At 46.1% G+C, this 26,599-nt stretch overlaps 1 protein-coding gene across 3 annotated transcripts in view; it reads right to left on the minus strand.

The window, feature by feature from the left end:
* The window catches only part of DOCK1 (dedicator of cytokinesis 1), a 551,514-nt gene that overhangs the window by 86,375 nt on the left and 438,540 nt on the right, over window positions 1-26,599 (minus strand). For all 3 annotated transcript variants that reach the window (XM_033179145.1, XM_033179136.1, XM_033179142.1), the window contains 3 exons: window positions 22,802-22,902; window positions 11,599-11,657; window positions 4,426-4,574 (listed from right to left, as the gene is read on the minus strand). In XM_033179145.1, the coding sequence (XP_033035036.1) occupies window positions 4,426-4,574; window positions 11,599-11,657; window positions 22,802-22,902 (309 nt within the window). The remainder of the gene's footprint in view (window positions 1-4,425; window positions 4,575-11,598; window positions 11,658-22,801; window positions 22,903-26,599) is intronic.

Genomic DNA, 26,599 nt, shown 5'->3' on the forward strand with positions numbered 1-26,599 from the left:
ACTGATCTTTCCCAACCACAGAAGCAGATTCACATCCAAGAGAGATTTTTTCTAAAACAAGGGTTGGTTTTTCTGCCTTCATTTTAAAGATCTTTAATGTACGCTATCCCTTGTCTGCAGAGGTTCAAGCAGATGACAACACAGATAAACAGGTGACTCTGAAGCAACAGTTCAGGCAGCTGACCACGCTCGGTAGGTCCTTCTTGTGGGTGAATCTGTGTCTTCACGCTTATGCTTGGATTTACATACATCCAAGCACGGCATGTTGCATGCTTGTGAAATAGTCTGGTGTTTATGAGATGGAACTAAATATACCACCTACTTCATGGTATTACTCAAAAACAGTTTGGTTTTCTGGAAAGATGTTTCCTGACGCTGGGTGAGTTTGAAGCCCAGTGGAAGACAGTGTTTAAAATGGTGGCACAAATTCTGTGGCTCTCCTTAACTTCAGACCATTTCCCAGCAAACCTGGGGCCCCTGCAAATTGGAGAAAATGAACCACTTCCTCAGAAGATTATTGTAAGATTTTTTAAACCTCCCACAAGGCAGCCATGAGACAAAAGAATGTGAGGGAAAAGGGGAACAATGCAGAAACCAAACTCCTATTCATCTTTAGTCTAACTGCCCTTAACCTTATTTTGACCCAAAGACTGCTTAAAAAGTGACAAATGGAATGATGTTTTAAATACTTTTCATCTTAGTTTTCTGTGCTAGTGATATTTATCTATATAAATACACTTCCGAACCCCTTAGCCTGATTCTTTAGTAGCAATTTTTCACAAAGTCCTTCTTTGGGCTTGATTTATATAAAATTCAAAAGGTCAGATGAATTTTCTGCCTAGGAAAAAGCATTTAAATTATAATTTGGAGTTCCAACGAGTTGGCAGTGAAACTGGGGCCATTATATCGTGCCAGCAGCGACAGAGATGGGGCAAATCTTATGGTACTAACATCAAACCATTTGGCAATAATATAAAAAGTTACAAAAATATTTGAAATCAGTAATTACATTTATGAGAATGTATACTGGGAAAACTTTAAAATAAATTCAAGCTATATGCATGAATGTGTTCACTGCACAGTTATTCGCAGCAGTGAAAATCTGCAAACAACCAACATGCTCAGTTATATCAAGAAAGTGATAGTTAATTTTATGCCATCAGTAATATCACTAATATCACGGTTGCTATGTTGTAATTAAGGGAAAGCTCTTTGATACATTGTCAAACAGAAACAACATCAATAAAAAAACTAAGTATAGTATTTACAATGTTGTATTAGTACAGTCTTTATACAAACACTTTGTATATACACAGACTGAGAGTGAGCCAGAGAAACAAAAACAGCTGTTCTTACGAAAATGAATTATCTTTAATATTATTAAAAATAAATACAGGGAGACCTTCTGCTAACTTGGAAAAAAAGAGAGAACGGAAGGAAAGAAGGAAGAAAGGGAGGGAGAAAGGAAGGAAGAAGGGAGGCAGGTTCTAACACCATTCATCCCCAGCACAAGTGACATTACACTGGGGAAATTAAACTAAAGCCCTCCCTACTGTCCACAGTTAGAATAATGTGAAAATAACAGTCACCTTATAAAAAACTGCCTAGGGCTGGGTGCAGTGGCTTACTCCTGTAATCCCAGCACTTTGGGAGGCCAAGGTGGGTGGATCACGAGGTCAAGAGATTGAGACCATCCTGGCCAACACGGTGAAACCCCGTCTCTACTAAAATAACAAAAATTAGCCAGGCGTGGTGGTGCATGCCTGTAGTCCCAGCTAGTCAGAGGCTGAGGCAGGAGAATCGCTTGAACCCGGGAGGCGGAGGTTGCAGTGAGCTGAGATTGCGTCACTGCACTCCAGTCTGGACAACAGAGTGAGTCTCCGACTCAAAAAAATAAAAACTGCCTAGTGGAGCAAAGTGTAAAAAACAAATAATGATATCCTAGCCAGGTGTTAGGCTCCTCTGCAACGGGTTTGGAAGCACAGTTGTGGGTGTGTGAAGGTTGAAGGAAACGGCTCCAGCAGTCAGACTCTGTTCATCTCCTGTGCGCTCCTCCCCAGCTTTGGGAGCAGCCCGGATGAAATGGCCACGCCCAGGTTTGCAGGTTTGTATGCAGCGTTGGGCCCCATGGGCCTGCAGACACTGGGGGCTCACCCTGCAGGCCGCCCCCTGCACTCCACAAACACCCAGACCAAGGGAGGTTTGAGCCCTGAAAGAACAGCAGCATCCACAGCTGCCTTTTACGGTGCCGGGCACCATGCTAGGGGGTGTACAGGTCTGATTTTATTTCATTCTCACTACATGCCTTTCTGGTAGATTCTATTTCATGCCAAGGTTACAAGCTTGAATTGGAGACTTAAAAGATGCTGAGTGATTTGCTGAAGACCCAGATAATAATACCTGGCTAAGCCTGTGAATCTCAGTCTCCCTGCCCTCAGTATCTAAACTCAACTTCTACTCACAATGTGGAGACTGTTTTGGTTTCGTTTCTCTCTTTTCTGTTCTACGAAAGAGCAAAATCATTCTTCGTGGATGCTGCCTTCGTGTGATATCACGAAGACAACCAATGAAAATCTATAAACTACTCAAAGCTCTCTTAAATGAGAAACTGCAGAGGTGGGTAAGGATAATATACCCTTTAATATTAGATCCCACCAACATTAAACTATCTTGATTGATGAAGTTTTGATTTCCTTTCATTATAGGAATTTTTCTGCAAATTCCTCTAAAATCTATGTAAAATGCTTAGTATGTTGACTTGAATTGCTATAATAATTTTTAATTTTTATGTATTTATTTAGAGACAGGGTCTGGCTCTGTCACCTAGGCGGGAGTGCAGTGGCGTGATCACAGCTCACTGCAGCCTTGACTTCCCTGACCAAGCCGTGCACCACCATGCCTGGCTAATTTTTGTATTTTTTGTAGACACGGAGTCTTGCCATGTTTCCCAGGCTGGTCTCGAACTCCTGAGCTCAAGTGATCTGCCTGCTTTGGCCTCTCAAAGTGCTAGGATTATAGGCGTAAGCCACCACATCTGGTCCAGTATAATAATTTTTAAAAGGTATCTTTCAATTCAGAGGACTCCCTAGCACTTGGGCTTCTCCTAGGTCTCCTGCAAAGCATCATGGCCAAACTATTAGTACACTAAGGAGAAAGTCATACCATGTGCATGTGTGGGGATGTGCATGTGTATGTGTATGTGTGTGGGGATATACGTGTGTGTGTGTGTGGATATACATGTGTATGTGTGTGGGGATGTGCATGTGTATGTGTGTGGGGGGATATACATGTGTATGTGTGTGTGTGACTATACATGTGTGTGTGTGGGATGTACATGTGTATGTGTACATGTGTGTGGATATACATGTGTATGTGTGTGTGAGGATGTGTATGCGTATGTGTGTGTGGATATACGTGTGTGTGTGGGGATGTACGTGTGCGTGGATATACATGTGTGAGCGTGGGGATATACATGTGTATGTGTGTGGGGATGTGCATGTGTATGTGTATATGTGTGTGGATATACATTTGTGTGTGGGGATGTACATGTGTGTGTGTGTGGGGATATACATGTGTATGTGTGTGTGAGGAATGTACATGTGTATGTGTACATGTGTGTGGATATACGTGTGTGTGTGGATATATGTGTGTGTGTGTGGATATACATGTGTATGTGAGTGTGAGGATGTGCATGTGTATGTGTATGTGTGTGTGGATATGTGTGTGGGGGGGATGTACATGTGCATGTGTGTGTGTGGGGATACACATGTGTATGTGTGTGTGGGGATGTGCCTGTGTATGTGTGGGTGTGGGTGCCAACCCAAGAATACATAAACCCTATATACTTATTTTCTTGGGATCCAGAAGGAGATTTTGTTACTTCCTGAGCGTAAGTTATGCAGCAGAGTTTGTCCCTCATGCTGTTTGGCATAGTAGGTTTTGAGCACTTTATATACACTTTCTTAGAGGAATTTTCATCAGTTTCATTGCACAGGCAAAAGACTTTAAGTCTCTTAAGACACACACTTAAGAGAATAAAAGCAAAGACTTTAGCTTTCAAAATACCATAATTCTGCAATAAGCAGCCGGACTGAGAGAATGTAACACATGACCTTTGAGTAAACGCTCTACAAGAGCACGTACCAAGAAGTGGGAGCAAGAGACTTTTATCCAGGGTTGAATGTGTAAGTAAATCCAGATTAAAAGAAGTAAGTAAGAGCTAAAAATTCAGAATAATCCTCCCGAAAGTTGAGTGTAAGGGATGATAAGCTTCTTCAATAAGGAAAATCACAGGCCTTTTCTGTAGGAAAATGTGTTTTCCACGTTGGCACCTTTAACTCTAGAATTGTCTACAAGTTTTTTTCAAGGTTTTCAGGTTTGTCTCCTTCATGTCCCCAGCCACTCGCTGCACATCTATGTCCTTACCATTTGGAAGCTTCGGGTCGAATGGAATTCACACTGCATCATATCAAAGAAGATGGGGATGGTGGCTTTGCGCAGCTCCGTCTCGGGAATTAACGTCATTTCTAATATTGGGCCCACCATTTCTGGAATGAACTTTATCTTGTGTTGACCTTGGAATAAAGAAATACAGTATTCAGAAATAAAGAAAAATAGAATTCTAAAATGGGCTTAAATGGATAAAACAACACAACACAGATCACTGTGACTTTGAGCAGCAGGATGGTGAAAATATGCATCAAATTCTCTCTGCAGATGATGATTTTGAACTTTCCCATCCATTAGTATAAGAAGTGGCCTGTATTCCACATTTTATAAGTGAAGCTATTCAAAGAGCTGCGCAATATAAGCCTGTAATCATGACTTCTCTGTCAGAGAAGATAAACACTGTTTTACAAGTAGCCGATTCTGTCACATGGATTCAGAACACACGCAGCTTGATTCCCAGTTCTGAGTAGAGCAGGGGCTGCGAGTGGGGAGTCTCAGCCTCTAACTCTGTGCACAGTGACAGGAACAGGAGCCGACAAATGAGAGAGAGCAGAGAGTCTCTTGGGTCCTTTTTATCTCCCACATCTTATGAAGATGAGTTTACCATTTGACACCTCTGTAAATAATGCAGAGTGATTTCTGCAACATTCCAAATGACTCCAATCAAAGTAAATCAAGGCGCTGGCATCTGAGGCTGAAACCCTAAAAACAGCAGTGATTCAACCTTCTCGAGCTATTGTTTGATAGGAAAATGCTTATTTAAAGAACGGCTTTATTATATCTCATCTCACCTAGCTTGTCCCAGATATGATTTTTCAAGAACTGAGCAAAATGTTTCTCAAAAGTTTTCAAACGTGAATCATAATACGATCATATTAGCTAGCACTTAACAATTTACACGACAAGCTCAGGAGAAAGCATCATCTCACTGAATTTTCACAGTAACCCTGTGAAATGGGCACCTTCTTAACCTGTTAAACAGATGAGGAAAGGGGGCTGTTCCCAAAGCTGTTCCGTGAGCTGTTCAGAGAATGGGGGGGGGGGGGGAGCAGGATTTGAACCTGGGTCTGAGATTATGAAGGCTTAGCTGTGACTCTCATTTTATAAATTCCTTCCCTGTTTGCTTGTCTCAGCATGTTTGCATGGCACTCGGACCCTACCCGCCTCTCTGAAAGAGAAACTGTTCGAGCTGTCCACTCCCTTATTTGTCCTCTGTAATTGCAAAATGAACAGAGAGGTCAGTGATCTGTCATTTTCTGTCATTTTATCCACCACTGCTGAGATATTACAATTCTAAAATAAACCCCCAGAAAGTAGAGACTGGCTTCTCACAAGCACTCAATTTACGTTTTTAATTTCAATGGTTTTTGTTGGAAATCTTGGTCTCGTACTTTCCCGGGCCTCTATCTCTGACTTAGAAAGATGCTAGCCCAGGATCACCATCGGGAAATCTGGTGACCGGGCCGAGCAGCTGGCGGTTGGGCCTGATGTGGCCAGCCCCTTCCTCCTGCTAGCTGTGGGTTGGCTGCCATTGTCCCCACCCCAGCTGGGGACCCCATATCCTGTGGGTGCATGGCTGCTGTACCTCTGAGGATCAGGGTGAGCTCCTAAAGAGCTTGAAGTGAACCAGGCAAGTTCAGAGAGATGGCAGGGGGAGGAAACCACAGCAACTGCCAAGCTTTTTTCACCGCCTGGACACTGCACCTCCGGAATGAAGCTCCTGGAAGACTCCTTTCTAAACATGGGGCTGCGAACCTTAGTTAAGGCGACATAATGAAACTCAGAGGCAGGTCCTATCAAAAAGGTGGTCTTTTAAAAGCCGACCCTCTTGTCTTTCAGAAATCTTGATTTTGTTCTCATTTCACCCCACTGCAACTAAACCATTTCATTTCTAAAATATAACAGAAGAATGCCCAAGAAATTAAATGTTTGAATAAAATATTTGTGATATTTTGTTAACACCAACAATGTATCCCAAATTAATCAATCTTATTAATATTTTTACACAATCAGGAAACAAATTCTTTAGTTTTCTTTGCAATTCAGCAAATACACATTTCTGTAAAGAGAATCATTAAACAAATGTGGCTACTATAACTATACTTAAGAAAATATGTAATCCTCATAATTAGACTGAATGACTTCTTACTGGATGGACATACACACAAAATGTAACTAACATCTTATTTTTAACTTTTACGACATAATTAATAATTTGACGAAGACTATCATTGTGTGATTCTCACCACTTTCCCAAATGCTTAATGTTTCTGAAAGGCCTGTACCTGCTGCAAAGCATTCTCTTGAAAATGCTATTATATTCCATCTCTCAGGTGACACTTTCCGTGTATTATGCCTAAAAAATGTCAGAGCCAATGTTTCAGAAAACAGATGATGGTGACAGCAAGTTGTTCATCAACCACAATTTCAGTGTCATAAAGTTCTGTCTGTCACCAACAGGTTTTATTGTTCCAAGCTGGGAAAAACATAGAAAGCAGTAACAAGTGGTTGTAGAAGCAGGGATTGGAAAAAGCAGCAAACCAAAACGACAGTAGCTTAACCTCTGATTATTACCCTCCTTATTAGTACAGAAGACACACTGGCCTGGAGCTGGTACCGAGTTCTGTGCATAGTGACAACCCTGGGGACGGACTCTTCGCAAACCAATGGTCCCCAAGGCAAGCAGGAGTGGGGAGGGAATGTTCTCTGGTAGCCACCGTTTTTTTTTTTTTTTTTGGATATTTGTATCATGGATTTTCCCTGGAGCACATCTTGCTCAAATTTAACAATGAACTCAGGTTTGGAACCAATGAGGACCAAGGTGACTCCGCAGTGTAGACTTAAAAGAAAAACAGGGCACGCTTTTGAGACAAAGGAAGGTGATGAGGAGAATATTTTACCTCCAGTCCTTGCCAGTCTCATAGCCCACCTAGAGTCTATTCTAGTTACAGAACATGGAGCTGTTTCCCCTGGGAACAACATCTCGTTTTCTCACGAAGCCAGGGCCTCCCCAGTCAGAGGCCTCCCTGTAGGTGTTTAAATTATCTCTTTGCAATCACTGGTGTTAAAAAATCTGGGACATTAAACATAGACTTATCCCAGAAAAATCTCTGTATACACAGAGCAAAAAGTTCCACCACCCAGCCAAACCCGTTAGGCCACACTGTATATAGGTTTTAATGAAAAGCACACAATTTGCTCAGTCACCAAAAAACACCCATGAAGGGAATCCCTGCATGAAAAATATCCCAAACCCAACACGGCGGATAAAGATCTTGCTCCAAGCACATTCGTTCTGGCTGGCTCGGGTCTAGTGCTCGCTCCAGTGTGCTGGATGTAATAAACAAAATGTAAATCGAGGCGGCACAGGCAAGGAGATCAGGTGCTCCGGCGGGCTGCTGCACAGAGTACGCTTTGATAAATAACTCAGGAGCTGGGTAAATAAACACATTTTCCGCCCCTTTTTTCTTTTGAGAGAGAGCCTGCTTTTGATTTCTCCTTTCAGACTCAAAATATGACACATCACTCTGTCCCACGGGGCAGTGCCATGTTTGCCCTTGCATTAAATTGAGCAAAACAGACCCCAGATCCTTGCTCTGAGGCTGGGCATGGAGGAAGCAACAGCTGAGATGCTCCTCTCTATGGGCCATGCACACTATTGGAAAGACTCAAGGAGGAGACTCGTGGAGCATTCAGCTGAAGGTCTGCTCAAGTGACAGTTTATTAATTGCAAGCTGATAAATAGATCTGATTTCCATTTCCATTTTCTTGGCAGAGTCAGTGCTATCATGCTGCCAATATGTTCCCAAACCTGCACCCATTTACAAAAAAAGTAAAAAACAAACAAACAAACAAAAAAAACTACGTGCAAAGTAGGCTGTGTACATCCTGGGAAACTGAGATGTGCTGTCATAAATTTGGAGCGTGGCAGCCTTGGCAAAGACACTCAGGCACGTGGGATTATGGCAGGAAGGAGCTGGGCTCCTGAGGCCACCCCGTGGGGCTATCCTTAGCTATCCCTGAGGGGCTGCTTGGGGAATATCCTGTGGGCTGCAGGTGCTTTTACGATCATCTCCCTCACTTTGAAAAATAACTTTTTTTACCAGCAAGGAACCCAACTCTGGTGGTTGACTGTTATTCCCTGTTGTTTCCAAGTCCGTGACCCTAATTGGCCGGTCATGGTTTACTTTCGACCTCTTGGCTGCTTCTCAGGCCAGGGTCAATGTTCCTGGCTAAAAAGCTGCAAAACACACATCTCATGCATTGATCACCATATTCAAATCAGCCACTGACAGGAGGGAAGGGGGAAATTTGCTCTCTTCACTGCAACCTTTTCCAAATCAAAAGTCTCCTGTCGCTTGACTTGGCCTATCTGGAGCATGACAGATAACGTCAAGAGAACCAAGGGCTTTGTGTCAGACCCAAGTGTATCCTCAGAAGGCCAGGCCTGCCCAAGCACTTGGAGGGGGCACGCGTAGAAACTCACCATTTCTGGGCCCGCCTTTCCTTCCTTGTTATCGTGGCACGTGGCACAAATTGAAATGGAGCCACTTTCAATGGTGATCAATCTCAGGGACTATAGAGGTGACATGAAATATTCTTGAAAACAAAAACAACCCCAAAGCAGAAAACTGGAAAGGCAGGAGCACCCATCAGTCAGGGTGATATCTGGCCAGCTGTGGCTCGAGCTGAGTTTTAGAGGCTCCCTCGGTGCTAGGCAATGGCCTTGGCACATGGAGAGCAGTGGAGGATCCTGCGGGTGCTCAGGGGCCAGGGTGAGTCGAATGGTGGCTGCAGCTGTGTACGTGGAGAAGGAAGCATTTCAGTATGTAAATGCCCATCAGGCCCTCTGCTAGGGTGGTGTCTCTAGTTATCAAAAATGATGTGAAATGTTATTGAGCCACTTCAGAATGGGAACCTTCATTTGAAAGTATATGTGCAAGCGTCCTCTTGGGGAAAATAGACAACTCACCATCTATACTTCAGAGTTGAAGTATAGAAGAAAACAGACTCACTCTTTTAGGAGGGGCTGGGGTAAAAGATGGCCTCAGAGAGAGCCTGTGTCCAGAGGAGAGGTCTGGGGTCTGCCCTGAGAGCCCGACTGTGGCAGGTGGAGCTCATATCACCTCCTTCATGAACGCTGGTGCCTATAAAAGTCCCGGACTCCCTGAATTCCAAGAGAGAACAGCCCCCCTCCATGCCATTACTGTGAAAGCCCTCCACCATCTCCTGCCTCCCTCTCTCCTGGGACCACACTGGGTCCCCACCTGGCGTGGGGCCTGCCATCTGGCCTGCCAGAGCAAAGGACACATGCATCTGTCAGAGCACAATTTTAACAAAGAACACAGAGAGATCAATTAGAATGAATCACGGATGGTCCTCCTCCCTGTTCTAAAAGCCTTAGCACTTTATTACTGAGATCATCGTATATATAAGTCATAGAACTATTGAGTTTTGGGATTGGAAGGCTCTTGAAAAATTCAGTCCAACCACTTTATCTAACAGCCCAGAAAGACTGAGCCATGTGAATTAGGCCTCACAGGGAGGCAGGAGTAGGAGAGGATGAAGACTTCAAGGTGGGACTTATCATCTCTCTTGACTCTGAGCCCAGAGCCCCTACCTTCCTCCCTGGGATGGCAGGAAGGCCAAGGACAGGATGATGCCTGGTAAATATCATGTTGCAGAGATCAGCAGGCCCTTTGACAGCTGAGACCCCATTCTCAGATTCTGGACATAGGAGCTACTGCAGCAAAGTCATGTGCAGAGACCTAGCACAGAGCTTCCTTGAGGGGTCCTCCACTGACTCCAGGACTGACACCCAGAAAGGATGCAATGGTGTAGGTTCTCTTTGTACTGGCAGGGCACAGGCAGAGAGGGCCACTCTGACCTGCTCTCCATCCTCACCTAGGAGCATCTGCTGTGGCTTTCCATTCCTGAGAACCTAATTGGGCCTCATATCAAACCAAAGAATGGCAAGGAAGATGCAAAAGCAAACAGTGAGCTAGCAGTGAAGTGTGGCTCGCTGGGTTCTGCGTTTTTCTTGCCATGCTCTCCAGCCACCGCAGGGACTCACAGCTGCTCGGGAAGTAAGCAGGCTGGGGCGCAGCTAAGTTGTCCCAACCCTGGTGCAACAAGTGAAAACCTAATGCAACGAGGCTAACAGAGTGATGCAGACAGACCCCTGCCTCCTTCTAGTAGGAAAAGATTCTCTGAGGTAGAGGGGAGAGTGGAGGGTTTCTCGCAACAAGCCAATGCAGGCTTCTCGTGTCCATTTGAAGGAAGGAAGCAGAGGCCTGGAGATCCTGGGGCAGAAAAGCAACTGATGCTTTGCTCAGGACCAAGGCAAGGCCACCAGCACCCCATGGCCTAGGACACCTCGGCACAAAGCAAGCCCAGGGCTGAGGGCAGGAACCAGAGGGAGCTTCATCTCAAGGAGGAGTGAGGCCGGCTTCCTAGAGGGTACTGTAAAGATGCTGGGAAGATACCAAGTTATTGTCAGTCACTAATTTCCTGAAGGGGTTTATCTACAAGAATTACATGTTACATTGGTTGAAATTTTAATAGTGAATTTATTCTTACTGTTCATGATAAAAGTAGTTGGAAAAACTTAATTACTTAATTTATAAATAAAATCGTATTAATTTCATATATACACACAGACCCTTCACTGCTTTGAGTGTAGGAGCATGTTAGGCTGCCACCACCTGGTGGCAGCGTACCTAAATACAGGCTCTGCTTTTGAGGAGGTGAATTAACCCTTTAGAAGGCAGAGTCTATAAAACTGAATATGGTAGGTGATGGCAAATGTCAAAGCAGGATGAGCTTCCTGTTTAACACAGAAGGAACTGAGGTGACTGGGGGAGGAAGGCAATGCCAGGGAGGGAGGAGTTCCAAACCATGTGTCCACCTGACACAAAAGGGTGCTCTGTGGATTTTTCTTTTTGCCACACCTATGAGATTTTCTTTCCTTGCTTTTGGTCTTCTATCTCTTAAATCCTGAAAACAGTTACTACAAAGAGTAGCAACTGCTGTCCAAGGAACAGAAGCCATTAAGATCTTAAGACATCCCAACACTGATGAACAGGGCCAGTGTCATGACGCACCAGGGATGCAAGAAATTCACCATGCTCCCACATCCAGGCTACTCACCAAGGTTGTACCACATGTCTCTGATTTCAAAGCCAATCTGTCTCCTCATATCTCCGTACCTGGAAATCAGGGAAAAGAAAAACACTGAATCACTCCAGACAGCATCTGAAAATCGGAATGGAATTAGTTTTAAGTGCAATTAAAGCCTTCTAGCACTGAGACAAATAAAGAGAGTGTCAAAGCTTCAACTTCTCTTGCCACCAAAAGGAATCAAAGGAGGAGGAGGGATCTAGCTGGGGGAATCTCACTTTCTCATCACCGAGGAGTACATGACATCTTCCCTCCCGTGGGAACGTGGGGGAAGTTGTGGAGAGTCATGAAAGCATTTCCCTTTCTTCAGTCTCTTGGCTCCTGGGTCCAAGGGGGAGCTTGGTTCCATGCATGTTGTTAGCGTCTAGGCACTGCAGACACCACATAATATCCTACTGCACACAACAGGTTGCTTTCCAAAGTTAAAATTAAATCCAGAGTCAGGGCAGACCTCTTCCAAAGTTCTTGCATTCCTCTATGTCATTTTAAATGTAAGGAAGGGCTTCACACCAAAAGATGCCAACAAATCTTCCACTGTTTTTGTTTATCAGGGAAAATAAATGCTAATTTTCCTCCCGAAGCGCGCACAGAGGAGGTGTGTGCTTCATGAGTAAACAGAATTTGATGTTCCAGAAGATAAACCTTTATTAGCTTGTGAGCAATTTAACTTTTTCGTTTATTGCCTAAGGAAAAAGCTGATTCTATTAAAAATAATAATTTGCAAAATTATCATACAGGATTACAGTGGAGCAGCTGTGTCATCGAGCTTGCTCTGCTCATCCTCGTGTCAGGAGATGTGAGAAGGAAAGCACTGATTATAGACGAACGCGCTGTGGCTCTTGAGACGAAGATCCTGGCCGGTAAATCAACAACCTCGGCCTGCTACCACCTGATTAGAGAAGTTTCTGAGCCCTAAGCACCTGTCTGTCACTCACGGCATGAGCAGGCTACAGCCAGAGTGATCATCTCAACCACAGAAGATCAATCTCGCCTGGCAGCTCTGCTGCGATGCGTGGGAGGCCACGCGCCTTGGCCCACAGTGCCGGTGGAGAAAAGGAACTGGAGCCTACGCCACTCGCTACCAGGACACGCTAGCTCTAAGCGCAGCCCTAAACCAGGTGAGCACTGATGCGGGCAGAGTCGGTTAAGGGGGGTGGATCTCAGATGGGGAGACGGCCCAGCACTGAGGCCACTGTAGGAGAGGCCCATCCATGGTTGGCGAAAGCACGCAGGCAGCAAAGCTACTGGATCTGGGTGGGTGGGAGAGAGGAAAGCACCTACATAACTCACGCCCCCAATTGCCCAGGAAACACATGACCTGAACACTGCTTGGAGGCTTGTAGTGCTGGCTCCCCATTCCCATTTTGCTCCTGCACTAAGACAAAGGGATCCCAGCGGCTGCTGTGGCCAGGGCTGGACAAGGATGCAGCTGGCTGTGGGGTGACCTGGCAGGCTGGCATCCTTGAGGTTGGTGAGGTTCTCGCTGTGCAGGTGGGTGAGTCACTTTCCAGCCAAGCAGGTATTGGGCAAGCCCAGGAACGTGGCATCAGAAAGAGGTGGCCCTCCTGAACACAAACAGCCCCTGCCCCCGTGTTCCCCAGCAGAGGTGAAATGTTCACAGTGGGATCGGCCTGGCATGTATTGACCCACTCAAGCTCTGCACATGCTTCTCCATCCCAGTGACACGGAGTTCTTCTCATTCTGGGATGATTCCCTCAAAATAGGAAGGCCCAGGCCAGGTGCGGTGGCTCACGCCTGTAATCCCAGCACTTTGGGAGGCCGAGGCAGGTGGATCACCTGAGGTCAGGAGTTCAAGACCAGCCTGGCCAACATGGTGAAACCCTGGCTCTACTAAAAATACAAAAATTAGCCAGGCGTGGTGGCACGTGTCTGTAATCCCAGCTACTTGGGAGTCTGAGGCAGAAGAATTGCTTGAACCTGGGAGGTGGAGGTTGTAGTGAGCTGAGATTGTACCACTGCACTCCAGCCTGGGCGACAGAGCAAGATTCTGTCTCACGAAAAAAAAAAAAAGGCCCAATGCTAGGCTGAACTTCATCAGTGTCTGTGCCTTGCTGGACCCCGGCTCAGTTACTTCTCTCAGGTCCCAGAATGGTTAGAATGATAATGATTCCAGGGAAATCCTAAAGTTCAGACATCCTAAAGTACAGGAGACTCAGCTGCAGTGGATTCTCCACTTGTGGTTTGGGAAATTCAGGAGTGACTTGCTGTATTTCCAGAGCTGGCACCACAATCTGGATCTGGAAGGCCAGGTGCATCCGCTCTTCCCCATCCTCTTTGCCCCTCCCCACTCCTCCCCGCTGCTCCCCACCCCTCCCTGCTGCTCCCCACCCCTCCCTGCCTCCCTGCACAATGCCTCTCCATTGGGTGGTGAAGGAGGTTGAGGGGTGAGGGAGTTCCATTCTCAGGTAGACTTTACTGTCCTGTAGGTGGAAGATGACAGTCGCTGGCAGTATTTGAGAACTGGGGGATTAGCAAGGACAGGAGGGCACACCCCTCAGGAGCGTCGGGCCTGCGGCATCAAGGTGCTAAAGATGCGGTTTTAATTGTCAAACAGGACGAGGGTGCTCTAGCCTGGAGCAGAGGCAGTGAGGGAGAGTGGGGAGTTGTGAGGGGAAGGGTCGGCTGGATGTCCCTGGCAGTGAGAGGGATCTTTTCCTTGGTTTTAATAAGAAGGCAGCTTTGATGAATGTATACATGCCCCAGAGTAATCCCCAAAAAAGTCACAGCTGTCACCAGACCTCAAGAGGGCTTCCCAAGCCATTTCTTCGTTCTTCCCACGGAGGAGGAAAAAAGGATAATTGAGAGTGCAGGGCTAATAAAGCTTATTGCCTGGAAGCAGAACCCCGGGCTGGTGGCAGCCCTGGGGACCATACCTAAGCTCCTCTCTAGCAATAAACAGCCGAGGGGACTGCACCAGTCGTACAGGAGAGAAGCAAAAGGACATGGCCATCCTCACCGGGAAGGAGAGTAGAGAATCCAAGTCTTCAGACTCCCACACCCACAGCACGCAGCCCCGGTACCAGGGACTTTCCATGCCTCCACAGCACGACACCGCGTCACATCTTTCAAAGTGCTTTCCTTTCACTTGATTTTGGAATCAGACTAGGAGCTGAGCAAGCCGACACCTCTGTGCCCATTTTCTCAATAAGAGAGCTGAGATTCACAGTGGGGAACACACACGCCTGACTCCACCGAGCCAGGACGGCCTGGAGCTTCTCACCTGCGCCCACCCACGGCATGACTGAGCAGGAGAACTTATGCTTAGGAGGCACGCTTCCTACCACCTGGGGAGATCTGGGATCCCACATCCAGGGTGTAACTTGGACATAAAATTGTGTGAATTTGGTCCCTGTGGTCTAACCTTAGCACCTGGTTTCTTGCATCTTCACTCCAAGAAACATACCCCCAGGCTTGGGAGTAAGGCCAGCCTGAGCCTGCATCTAAGCACACCGGGCAATTTACTCGACCACTCTGACCTCCGTCTCCCTCATCTGTAGTGCTGGGAGAATGGTGTATGATGCTCAGTCCTAGGTTTTTGTGAACAACAAGAGAGTGATGATGTCCCTGTCTTATCTGGCAGGCACTGGAGCCACGCTAGGTCCTTCCTTTAAAATCTCAGGCTGGGCCGGGCGCAGTGGCTCAAGCCTGTAATCCCAGCACTTTGGGAGGCCGAGACGGGCGGATCACGAGGTCAGGAGATCGAGACCATCCTGGCTAACACGGTGAAACCCCGTCTCTACTAAAAATACAAAAAACTAGCCGGGCGAGGTGGCGGCGCCTGTAGTCCCAGCTACTCGGGAGGCTGAGGCAGGAGAATGGCGTGAACCCGGGAGGCGGAGCTTGCAGTGAGCTGAGATCTGGCCACTGCACTCCAGCCTGGGTGACAGAGCGAGACTCTGTCTCAAAAAAAAAAAAAAAAAATCTCAGGCTGGGCATAATATTCCCCTCATGGTTGCCATGGTCATTTAGATCGATTCACTTAGTGAACATTTACTGAGCACTTGGCCCAGACACAAAGCTAATGGAGAAATATGAATATTCATATTGGAATATTAATATGACTATAATATGGAGAAGAGATAAGACCCACAAACCACAGTGGGCTGTGAGCATGGTAAGAGAGACGAACATTAACAAAATAGTCACACAAGATAAACATGTATAGATACACAGATAGAGGAATCGTTTTTGTGAAGGCCAGGATAACGGCTTTGTAGGGAAAACATGGGAACTGTGAGAAAACGTAACAGTGGGCTCAGCTTGGCTCTGGCAGGAGTTCTCTAGGACAGTAATATTTGCTCTGAGATTTGAAGAAGGAGAGATGAAATCTGGACGAAGAGCGTAGGGAAGAGCGTTCCGGGCAGAAGGACCAGCAGGCGCCAAGGCCCTGTGGCAGGTAGGGAGTAGGTGAGTGCCTGGTGGGTGGGGCTGCAGAACACAGAGCTGGCTCCTTCTGCGGAAGAGACCGGGGGTGAGGGGGATGCGCTGTGAGCAGAGGCTGAAGGAGGCAGGTGTTTTTAAAGCGCCCCCCCCGCCACTTTTTTTTAAGTTTCATAAACTTTTCTGACATAAAAAATACATTTATTAACCAGCACATATATTAATATACGTGTGTGTGTATAAAGTTTTATGAAACGATGCTTAACCTTACTGCCTGCAATGAATGCTGGTATTTTTTCCTAGATTCTATTTCACTGAAAAAAGAAAAAAAAAAGTCTATTAGTTATGACTAGTGTGGGTTGGACTGTGTCCCCTTTAAAGCTACGTTGAAGTCCTAAACCCTGGTATCCATGACTATGATCTTATTCGGAAAGAGTCTTTGCAGATGTACTCAAGGTAAGATGAAGTCATGCTGGAGTAGGGTGGTCTCTAGATCCAGTGACCTGTGTCCTTATAAGGAGAGGGAGATTGAGAGACACAGATACATAGGAAGACAAGGAAGGAGGCCACAGGAAGATGGGGCAGGGATTGGAGTGACACAGCCACAAGCCAAAGAACGCCGAAGACTGGGGCAGCCACTGGAAGCCAGGAGGGAGGCAGGGAACTTCCAGAAGGAACCAATCCTGCCCACACCTTGATTTTGGACTTCTGGCCTCCGTAACTGTGAGACCATAAATTCAAGTCACCCGGTTTGTGTTCACTGTTACGGCAGATCAGCCTAGGAAACAGATGTGATGGCCCTTTAAGTGAATATTCTGACCCAATCAAAAGGTTGAGACCTGCAGTTTGAAAAATGCTTTCCTAAGGAAAGAGCATAGAATGTGAAGGCCTAAGACCAAGGTGTGAGGAACCCCCTGCCACTCGATGGTGGGGTTCAGGGGTAGGAATCTGACAAGAGAGAGCAGACACCAAAAAGCTTGGTGAAAAACTCAGGGGAGTTCTGAGAGCGAAGAAGAGCGTGTTCTGAGATGGAGGGAAAGAAGAAACCTGTTGAGGATGGAGGAGAATTATCTAGGAGGCTGAACACCCTTCCACCTGCTTGGGGGCAGCCAGGACCTGGCTGAGGTTCTGGGGGAATTGCAGCGCCCAGAGCCAGCATCAGAGTGGCTGGGAGGTGGGGAAAGGAGACAAGGAGAAGGGCTGAGATGGATCTAAAGGAAGCTGGAGGGAGCTGATGGCTGGGCTGAGGCATTTTTAACTTCATGGGAAAGGCTGGTGGGTTCTTAAAGAGGTGAGAGGGGGTGGGACCTCAAACGGGAATCAATGAATGGGAGTAAACTTTGCCAGACACAGGTCTGATGTGACAGTGCCTACCTGCCTGAGGCAGGACACACCACCACAGGTGCATGTGGGACACAGTGAGCTTTTCTGACTTGAAGTTGGCACAGGTCACCGCTTGTGAAGTCTAACTCCCTGAGTCTCCTTCTAATAAGTGAATTTAATTTTGAATAATTTCAGTCTCTTGAAAAAAATTAGCACAGACACAAATTAAATTAATCATATCTCCTGTTACAATCAGGAATATACAGTTGCAGCTTCTGATTAGGTCACACTGCAAAATGGGGCTTGCATAGCATGTTTATTTCCTGTTAGTTTCCTTAAAGGTAGTCTCTAGAGTTTGACTTAATCTCCTGGAGGTGCAGAACCCAGTGTTTGGTCAGAAGGGGATATTTTGGTCCCATTGTGAAACCTATCCTCTTAGAACACTGCAGACTTGTATAGTTACAAAAAACCAAAAACAAAAACAAAACCTCCCCAAAACTGAAAGCAGCCTAGGGACCAGGTGGGGAGGAGGTCTTTGTGGATGGCCTCTCTGCACTGAGCTGAACTTTGCCATCAAACTTTAACCTCTTGTGCTGAAACTTTAAGTGAGCACTTTATGCTTAGATATGCAGGAGGCCCAATTCATGAACCCTTTCCCTCTTCTGGTCCTGAACACAGACGCTCCTTTGCAGTCCTTCAACATACTGCCCCACACCAGGGTGCACGTGTCTTGCATACCAAAATTGTCAAGCTGGCTGCTAATCAAAAGTCATCCCTTTTACATTTTGGTCATATTTCCTGAGCCCCAATAAGGTAAAAAAGTCTAGGGGGCTGGGTTGGGAGGAAGAGCTGCTGGTCAGGTTTAGAATTCTGTTAACATCTCTGTCCTTCCTTGGGAGTCACTAGCACCAAGGATGTCTGAAGGCCAGTTAAAATTTCATATTATGGATTTGATTCCTAGAGGTTATTTATTTTGTGGTACACTGGTGAATATCATACTCAATTTGGGTCTGCTATAATCAGTTCTCTGCATGGTATGACCCATTCTTTTATTTACTCCCATGCACGTTGGGGAATGTCTTTAGAATGAAAATCCTAATTATCTCCCCAACCTCATTCATTAGGAGGCTGGAGCAGACAGGTCTCCTGATGCTGGAATTTATATTGTTTTGAGCCACAAAGCTGTGGACCCAGCAGAGGTGAGGAGCTGCAGGGCTTGGCAAGGGGGAAGGGAAGGGTAGGCTGAGGGGTTGGGGATGCTCCCTCGGATGCCTTAGGTTGGACTCACAAGCCCTAGAGTGAGAGACAGGCCCCAGATGGAGGCAGTGCTGAGCCTACTAAGTGGGTGTGTCATGGCTCCACCTTTAGACCACACGGCTTTCCCCCTAGAAACAGACAGGTGCATGCATCTTGCTCCATGGGGCTCCAAGTCAGCGCTCACTATTTGCTCAGAGCATGAGGTTGACTCCCAGACCACGAGCCCCCACGCCCTGCCCCAAGCTCCAAGCCGCCCCGGTCCTGCTGCTCCCTTACACTTCGCCAACCCAGATCATGTCTCTGCTTATATGTAGATGGCGCCATGCCCTTTGGTATTCGATGTTCCCTGGCAAACCTCTCAGCTGCGTTCACCACCCAGCCGGGAAGCTCAAGCTGCCAGGAGGCCTCTGTCTCCCACGGCTGATTCCCACAGGCCATCTCCGGGCTGCCAAGGCCCTCTGTCGCCACTCCATGTGTGCCCCCCTCCATTCAGTATTTTTGCTTCTCCATTTACCCCACTAGACCATGACCTTCTTCACCACTCCATGTGTGCCCCACTCCATTCATTATTTTTGCTTCTCCATTTACCCCACTAGACCATGACCTTCTTCGTTATGAGGTCTGTGTCTTTGTCCCCAGCACCAGGACCATGGCCCGACTGAGCACAGAGCGGGCACTGAATCCCTTTTAACTAGACAATTTTAAATCACATTTCTAGGCACTGTATGTGCCCGAGAAAATTTAAGCACTGGGGTGGGACTTATTCACATATTTCTTATGCAGGTTTTGCTACTTAGAAATAAAATTTGCAAACGGACTATGAAGGGCTGAAGGCTTATCAAGTGTCATGAAGACTACAACAAATAAGGCGGACCCTCCACATGTGTGTGCCGTGCGGCCTCAAGGTCAAGGCAGCCTTATCTCAGGCTCCGGGGCTCTGTCCTGGATCTCCTGTCACCTCCACAAGGGGAGTTCTGGAGAGACCCCTCAGACAGCACAAAGCCCCGAGGCTATCCTGCCAGGGTCTTGCAAAGACAACTTCTGAACTGCCTGGGGACTTTTCCTGGGGAAACTCCAGAATCTCCTGTTGCTACCATTTTCACAAAGAGAATACGAAAGCCCTGAGGAGAGACCCTGGGTGACTCCTGAGGGGGCGATACCAGCTGGCTGTGTTTAATTTTCTGTGGGTTTGAAGCTTCTGAATCCACGCCACTATGTGGGAAGCAAACGTTTTCTCTAGCAACCAAAGCACTTCGAGGTTAATGTTCTTTTTCTTTTCTCTTCTTTTTTTTTTTTCTGAGACAGAGGGTCTCACTCTGTCAGCCAGGCTGGAGTGCAGTGGTGTGATCCTGGCTCATTGCAGCCCCGACCCCCTGGGCTCAAGAGCTCCTCCCACTTCAGCCTCCGGAGTAGCTGGCACCACATGTGCGTGCCACCACGCCTGGCCAATTTTTGTATTTTTTTGTGGAGAAGGGTGTTGTCATGTTGTCCAGGCTTGTCTCAAACTCCTGGACTGAAGCTATCCTCCCATCTTGGCCTTCCCAAGTGCTGGGATTACAGGTATGAGCCACTGCACCGGTGTTAATGCTTGTCTTGATGTTGCCTTAGGCTCTTAACACTCACACCAACAGGAGGAAGGGCCCAGCACAGAGCTGCCCTGCTAGGGCTTGCGGGATGCTCAGCCCCAAATTGTTTTATTCTAGAATCCACTAAGAAGATGCCAGTTCTTTTGAGGCAGATTTCCAGTTTAAATTCACCTCTCTTCTCCCGCAGGCATCTCCAAGGCTAGGAGCTGCAGCGTGCTTGGCAAAGAGTGGGCTCTGAAGACAGCTGGGGCTGGGCTTGGGGTCCCAGCTTCACCCCACAGTGGGCCCTGGGCACGTGGGCAGGCGGCTCCACCTGCTGTGGCCGAGCTGTCCTTTCGCTGGATGGGACGACAAGGGGCGTGTGCTGAAGGAGGTGTGTCTGCACCTAGTGGATTCACAGTGCATTGAAGTGCATTGTGCTTCATTTGCTTAGTGTGCACTGGTCACTACCTTCTGCACTACAATTCCCAGCACGAAGACAAATCAACAACAACAGCAACAACCACAAAGCGCCATCCCTCCCTTCCCCTGGGCCCTGAGGGAGCGTGCATTCCACAAAGCAGGAGCCCGCGCCTCTGCTGAGCCAGTCTCCAGAAGATGCAGCCTGGAGAAGTCTGTCTCTTGATGCTAGAAGCCAGGATGAGCGGCAGCCACCTGTGCAGGCCCCGAGGTGGGGGGCTGCAGCTGCTGCGTGCCGCTCTGGTAGTCAGAGGCGAGCACCCACTCTGCCTACACCATTCTCAGTGCTTGGCTCAGCAAGTGCATTTCTTGTTTCTGAACAATGATCACTGTTTGCATGGATGGCTGTCAGACAGGAATCACCCAGCTGAGGAAGCCTGGAGGAAAGATGGCCAGGTGAAAGGTGATCTTTAGTTAGATAGGTGCAGACCAAAAGCTCAAAGGTTCTAAAAGCAGCCCAGGTGAAAATCGTGGGCCCTGAACTGCCTAGATTAGAATGCTGCTTTGCCACATTCTAGGTGTAGGACTGGCCAAGTGGCTCGGTCACTGTGTGTGACCTTCTTCATCTAGAAACTAGGGCAGATACAAGGGCCTACGGAATAGTTTTGCTTTTTAATGATTATAGATGAAAAATGCACATGAAATGCTTAGAAAGTCACTGACATAAAGTACAGGCTGAGTAAATGATTTGCTGAAATACACTCATGCTTTGCTAATGACAGGGATATGTTCTGAGAAACATGTCGCTGGGTGATTTTATCATTGTGTGAACATTGTAGAGTGAACTTAAACCGAGATACTACAGCCTACTACACACCTCGGCCATACGGTATAGCCTACTGTTACTAGGCTACAAACCTGTACGACATGTTTGTAAGGTACCATGTGACTATAATAAATACCACAGGCAAATGTAACACAATGGTGAGTATTTGTGTATCTAAACAAAGAAAAGTTACAGTAAAAACACAGCATGTAGTCTGTGGTTATGTAGTGCGTGACTGTAATTCTTTCTTTTCTTTTTTTTTGAAAGGGGGTCTTGCCGTGTTGCCCAGACTGGAGTGCATAGCAATTCACAGGTATGACGGTGGTGCACTGCAGCCTTGACCTCGTGGGCTCAAGTGATCTTCTCTGCCTCAGCCTCCCAAGTAGCTGGTATTATCATTACTGGCTGAGCACCAGAGCCCAGTCCATGACTATATTCTTACTCTCCAGAGATAATGTGCTTTGGATTTGCCCTGAAAGTGAGATACAGACTCACAGGATATGAGAAACAGCAGCTGCCGCCTTCTGAAACTCTTTCTGGAATCTCTAACCTCAGTTAGCAGCATGGAGTTGGCCAAGCCTTAGAACGGTCGAGATATTGCAGAGGTATCTATAAAATGACAAACAGTGACTGATGACTCGGCAACACCAAAGCAATTTCAGAACTCTTCGCAAAAGGACTTATGAAAGGAACACCGACAGCAGTGAGAAATTAGTGAAACTGAGGCAGAAAGAGAGGAGCAAGACCCTCCGGGTGCCCAAACACGGGAAGGAAACCCATGCAACAATTGTGTTTCTTGAGACTGAATCATGAGCAGTGCATGATGCAAACTGGGGTGACAGAGCGGAAGGGGCCGGCAAGGATCTCAGCCGTCATGGAGCTTCGGAGATGTCTATTTACAGTGATACAAGGTGCCACTTCAGTCCATTCAAAGCTCCTGCCCAGAAGGCAGGGGTTTTCTGCTGCCCAGAAGGAACCACCAGTAACTCCCCAATGAGCTGTTCAGCAATCCCAACAGAGCCAAGAGCTTTCATCAGAAGCTCCTTTTGAACTGAAGAATGAAGCACTAAAGTGAACCATATGTGAAATGACATCAGAATAGTGCACAGCAAAAGGAATTATCTCCGGAAACTGAAATTCTGCATTACTCTAATAGTCTTGAATGACACTGACTTGGAACCTTCCAAGATGAGTCCTGCAATTTTAGATCTTGATTCATGGGTTAGAAAAGGCAAAACCTGATTCATGATTTAAAACCACCCTTTCATTACACCGTGATTACATCTCAATTTGTACCAAGTTGGCTTAGAAACGACATGAAAATTATGCTATTAGAGTTGGAGGCTCCTGCCTGCAGTTTCGGAGCTGGACGAGAACTTACTTGTTAAGGATTTTGGCTCTTTTGGCATTTGAAAAATTCTCCAGTTGCAGGGACTCTTGAGTAAGGAAAGCAACAGCCAGGTGAAAGTAGTTGTTCCACAGCTGAAAACCAAAAAGGAGGAGAGGCTAAGTTGTTGAACAGCTTGATACAGGATCTCACAATGCTCTCAGACATTTCTCATTTCCTCAGCACACACTTCTGAAAAGTTAAAAAAAACCCCACACTCACTCTATACATGTTGCTAACCAGCCCTCCACGGTGTGGTTCAGGCCTGAGTGTGTGGGCTCGGAGGCCACAGTGCACATATTCAAATCCCGGCTCTGCCATTTACTCGGACAACTACTCTAACCTCTTTCTGCCTCAGTTTCCTCATGGATGAAATGGGAATTTCAAGAGTATCTATCTTATAGGAGTGCTCAGAAGATCAAAGAAGTAAATATATGCACAGAATTTAAGGCGGTATGGTACAGAGCATGTGTAAGCACTTCATCAGTGTTCGTTTATTTATTTATTTATTTATTTTGAGATGGAGTCTCCCTCTGTTGCCCAGGCTGGAATGCAGTGGCATGATCTCGGCTCACTGCAACCTCTGTCTCCTGGGTTCAAGCAATTCTCCTGCCTCAGCCTCCTGAGTAGCTGGGATTATAGGTGTGCACCACCATGCCTGGCTAATTTTTGTATTTTTAGTAGAGATGGGGTTTCACCACGTTGGCCAGGCTGGTCTCGAACTCCTGACCTCAAGTGATCCACCTCCCTCAGCCTCTCAAAGTGCTGGGATTACAAGTGTTAGCCACCATGCCGGGCCAATGTTAGCTTTTATTAATGTAATTATGAAGCTCTTCAGTTAAGAATAGTACAGATTTCCAAAATTTAGGACTCTACTATACCCCCAAATCATACATACACTAGACAAGGAAAACAAATGTAAAAAGATCAAACATTTCGTGTTTCAATAAACCCATATTTCAAGAGTTTAGGGACTACATATGTGTGGTTTAAAAGACAATGGCCTTTAGAAGAAAGTTGTGGGTCTCAGTTTTCTCATTTGCAAACCAGGGATAATATTTATTATATCAAAGGAGATAGCTGCAAAGAGTTCTATAAAAATAAAGTGTGAACATTATATTGACCCTATTTTTAATGACCTGAGAAGTAAGTGGAAATTTAAGAGCATCGGTAGGATTTGAGAAAAGTCTGTTGGGTTTGCATTTATCCAACACTTCCCACGAATGGCACACTTTCTATAGTCATACACCAGCTCCTTTGATTACCACAGAATAACCAAGTGGGTGCGGTCATCTCCATTGCAGAGCTGAGATTTAGAGACCAGCCCAAAGCTACAGGAAACACATGAAGCAGAATGGGGGTCTGAGCCCGGGACCCCCAACCTCAGAGCCCACAGTGGGGCTCTCTTTTTTTAGCCCCCTTTATAAAGAAAGGGGAGCACCAGTCAATAAAATGCAAGTAATTCCTTTTGTTTTTGGGACTCCCACTGATTTCAGCCTTGCCACAGCACCGGCAGGAATCACTGGCTGCAGCCACCAGTATTCTGAGAATCATGGTCAGGGGCTCAGCCAGAATAGGACCCATGCCTGCAAGGACACAGAACAGATCTTAATTCCTACCTGCTCCCTTTAACAACAACAACAGCAACAGTAACAGCAACAACAACAACAACAAAACATGAATGCTTCTTTTCACATGACAGCTTCACCAACTCCTAATTCGTTCTTTTCCTATATAGGACCAGGACTGCCTTTGAGGCAGAGCACTCATGGCAGTGGTGGTGGTGTTTAAATTAAGATCTGTTCTGAGTACGTGCAGACACGGGTCCTGTTCTAGATGGGCCTCTGACTGTCACTGTCAGAATGCAGCTGACAGCAGGCAGCAATTCCTGCTAAACCCTCCTCAAACAATAAATACGTGTGTCACACCTGCCAAGGGGCAAAACTCTATGTGGGCCCTGAAGCACATGGCTTGCAAGGTGTTTGGGCTCACGGTGAGAGTCCAAGGGGCCATCCTCATGAAACATGAAGAAAGCCAGGGAGAACCAGCATGCCGAGAAACAGGCTCCCCCACCAGAGCAGCCACAACCACAACACACAGGAATCTACCCAGCAAGCCACGCGTGAGACCTGACCTAGAAAAAACTAGAAAAATGGCACAACAAATACCTCAATAGGGGAAAAACATACTGCAAAGTATTCCCGCAAATACTATAAACTTCCCCCAAATTTATTTATCAATTCAATGGGATTCCAGCTAAAATCCAAGTGGTATGTTTTTAAAAGAGAAACTCAGCCATCTGATTTTAAACTCCGATTGGAACAGGACAATCACAAAAACAGCCAAGATAATTCTGCAGTAGAAAACAAGTGGAAGGCAGGTCGCGGTGGCTCACGCCTGTAGTCCCAGCACTTTGGCGGGCGGATCACGAGGTCAGGAGATCGAGACCATCCTGGCTAGCATGGTGAAACCCCGTCTCTACTAAAAAATACAAAAAATTAGCCAGGCGTCGTGGCGGGTGCCTATAGTCCCAGCTACTCAGGAGGCTGAGGCAGGAGAATGGCGTGAACCCGGGAGGCAGAGCTTGCAGTGAACCGAGATCGCACCACTGCACTACAGCCTAGGAGACAGAGCAAGACTTCGTCTCAAAAAAACAAACAAACAAACAAAAAAACGAGTGAAAAAGTAGTGACTCTGCTAGCTGGGCACAAAGGTAAAAGGATTAAGCCTCTATGATATTAATACAAAAAATGGAATTTATACACACACACATTTATAATTATATTATAATTTCAAATCATTGGAGAAAGGGTCATCTATTCATGAAATGATGTAGTAAGTTAGATCCTTACCCCTATACTAACTACAGAAATCCCAAATGGATTAAACACCTGAAAGGTAAAACAAACACAAAACCACAAAATCACAAAGGTATTAGCAGATTCTAACTAATACAAAATAGTAAAATTTAGACGTATATAATATTAAGGCAAGGAGAGATTTGCAAGTAAAACATAAAACCAGACAGCTGTAAAAGATATACAGATTTTCTACAGATTTCACTGTAGAAAAATGAAATATTTCTATACAATAAGCCTAAAACCATGCCTAGCCTATATTAAGAATTCCAACTTATAAAAAAGGAAGACAGTCAAATACAAACATGAGCAGAAGAAATGATCAGAGAGTTCACAGCAGAAACCCACACGGCTGCTAAGTATTCTTAGCCTAAATAATCATCAGAAAAATGCCAATAAAAACATAAATCAATCATTTTAAAGAAATCATTGTTGAAGAAGATTCTAGATAGAAAGTGGCTGCTCTCAAACAAGGTTGGTGGGATGGCAAATTGCTAAAATCATGTCAGGAAGGAAACTGCTCATTTTCCATCAAACTTAAAATGTTGTATCATTTGGCCTAGAGATAACCTATTCCACAGCAATGCGTGCACTAAGAGGCACATGTATCGCGGCCTTCACGGCAGCACAGCTTGTGATTGTAAAGAGCTGGAAACGGCCTCTAGGTTAGCAGTGCAGAAATGGCTGAATAAATGTTGGTATATTCACATCGTGACTAAATGTTGGTACATTCACATTGTGAATAAATGTTGGTACATTCACATCGTGGAATATGACAGAGCTGAAAAACACAGAGTATGATCCAGTTCATGTTAAAGGCCAAAAGAAAACACACACAGGCCCATATAAATGCTGAAAGCGTGACAAAGAATTCAGAACAATGAGTTAAAAGTTACTCCTGCAGAGGAGCAGTGAGAGGCAGCAAAGGGGTAGG

This window comes from Trachypithecus francoisi, unplaced genomic scaffold, assembly GCF_009764315.1.
Source record: "Trachypithecus francoisi isolate TF-2019V2 unplaced genomic scaffold, Tfra_2.0 Contig01579, whole genome shotgun sequence".
Lineage (NCBI taxonomy): Eukaryota > Metazoa > Chordata > Mammalia > Primates > Cercopithecidae > Trachypithecus > Trachypithecus francoisi.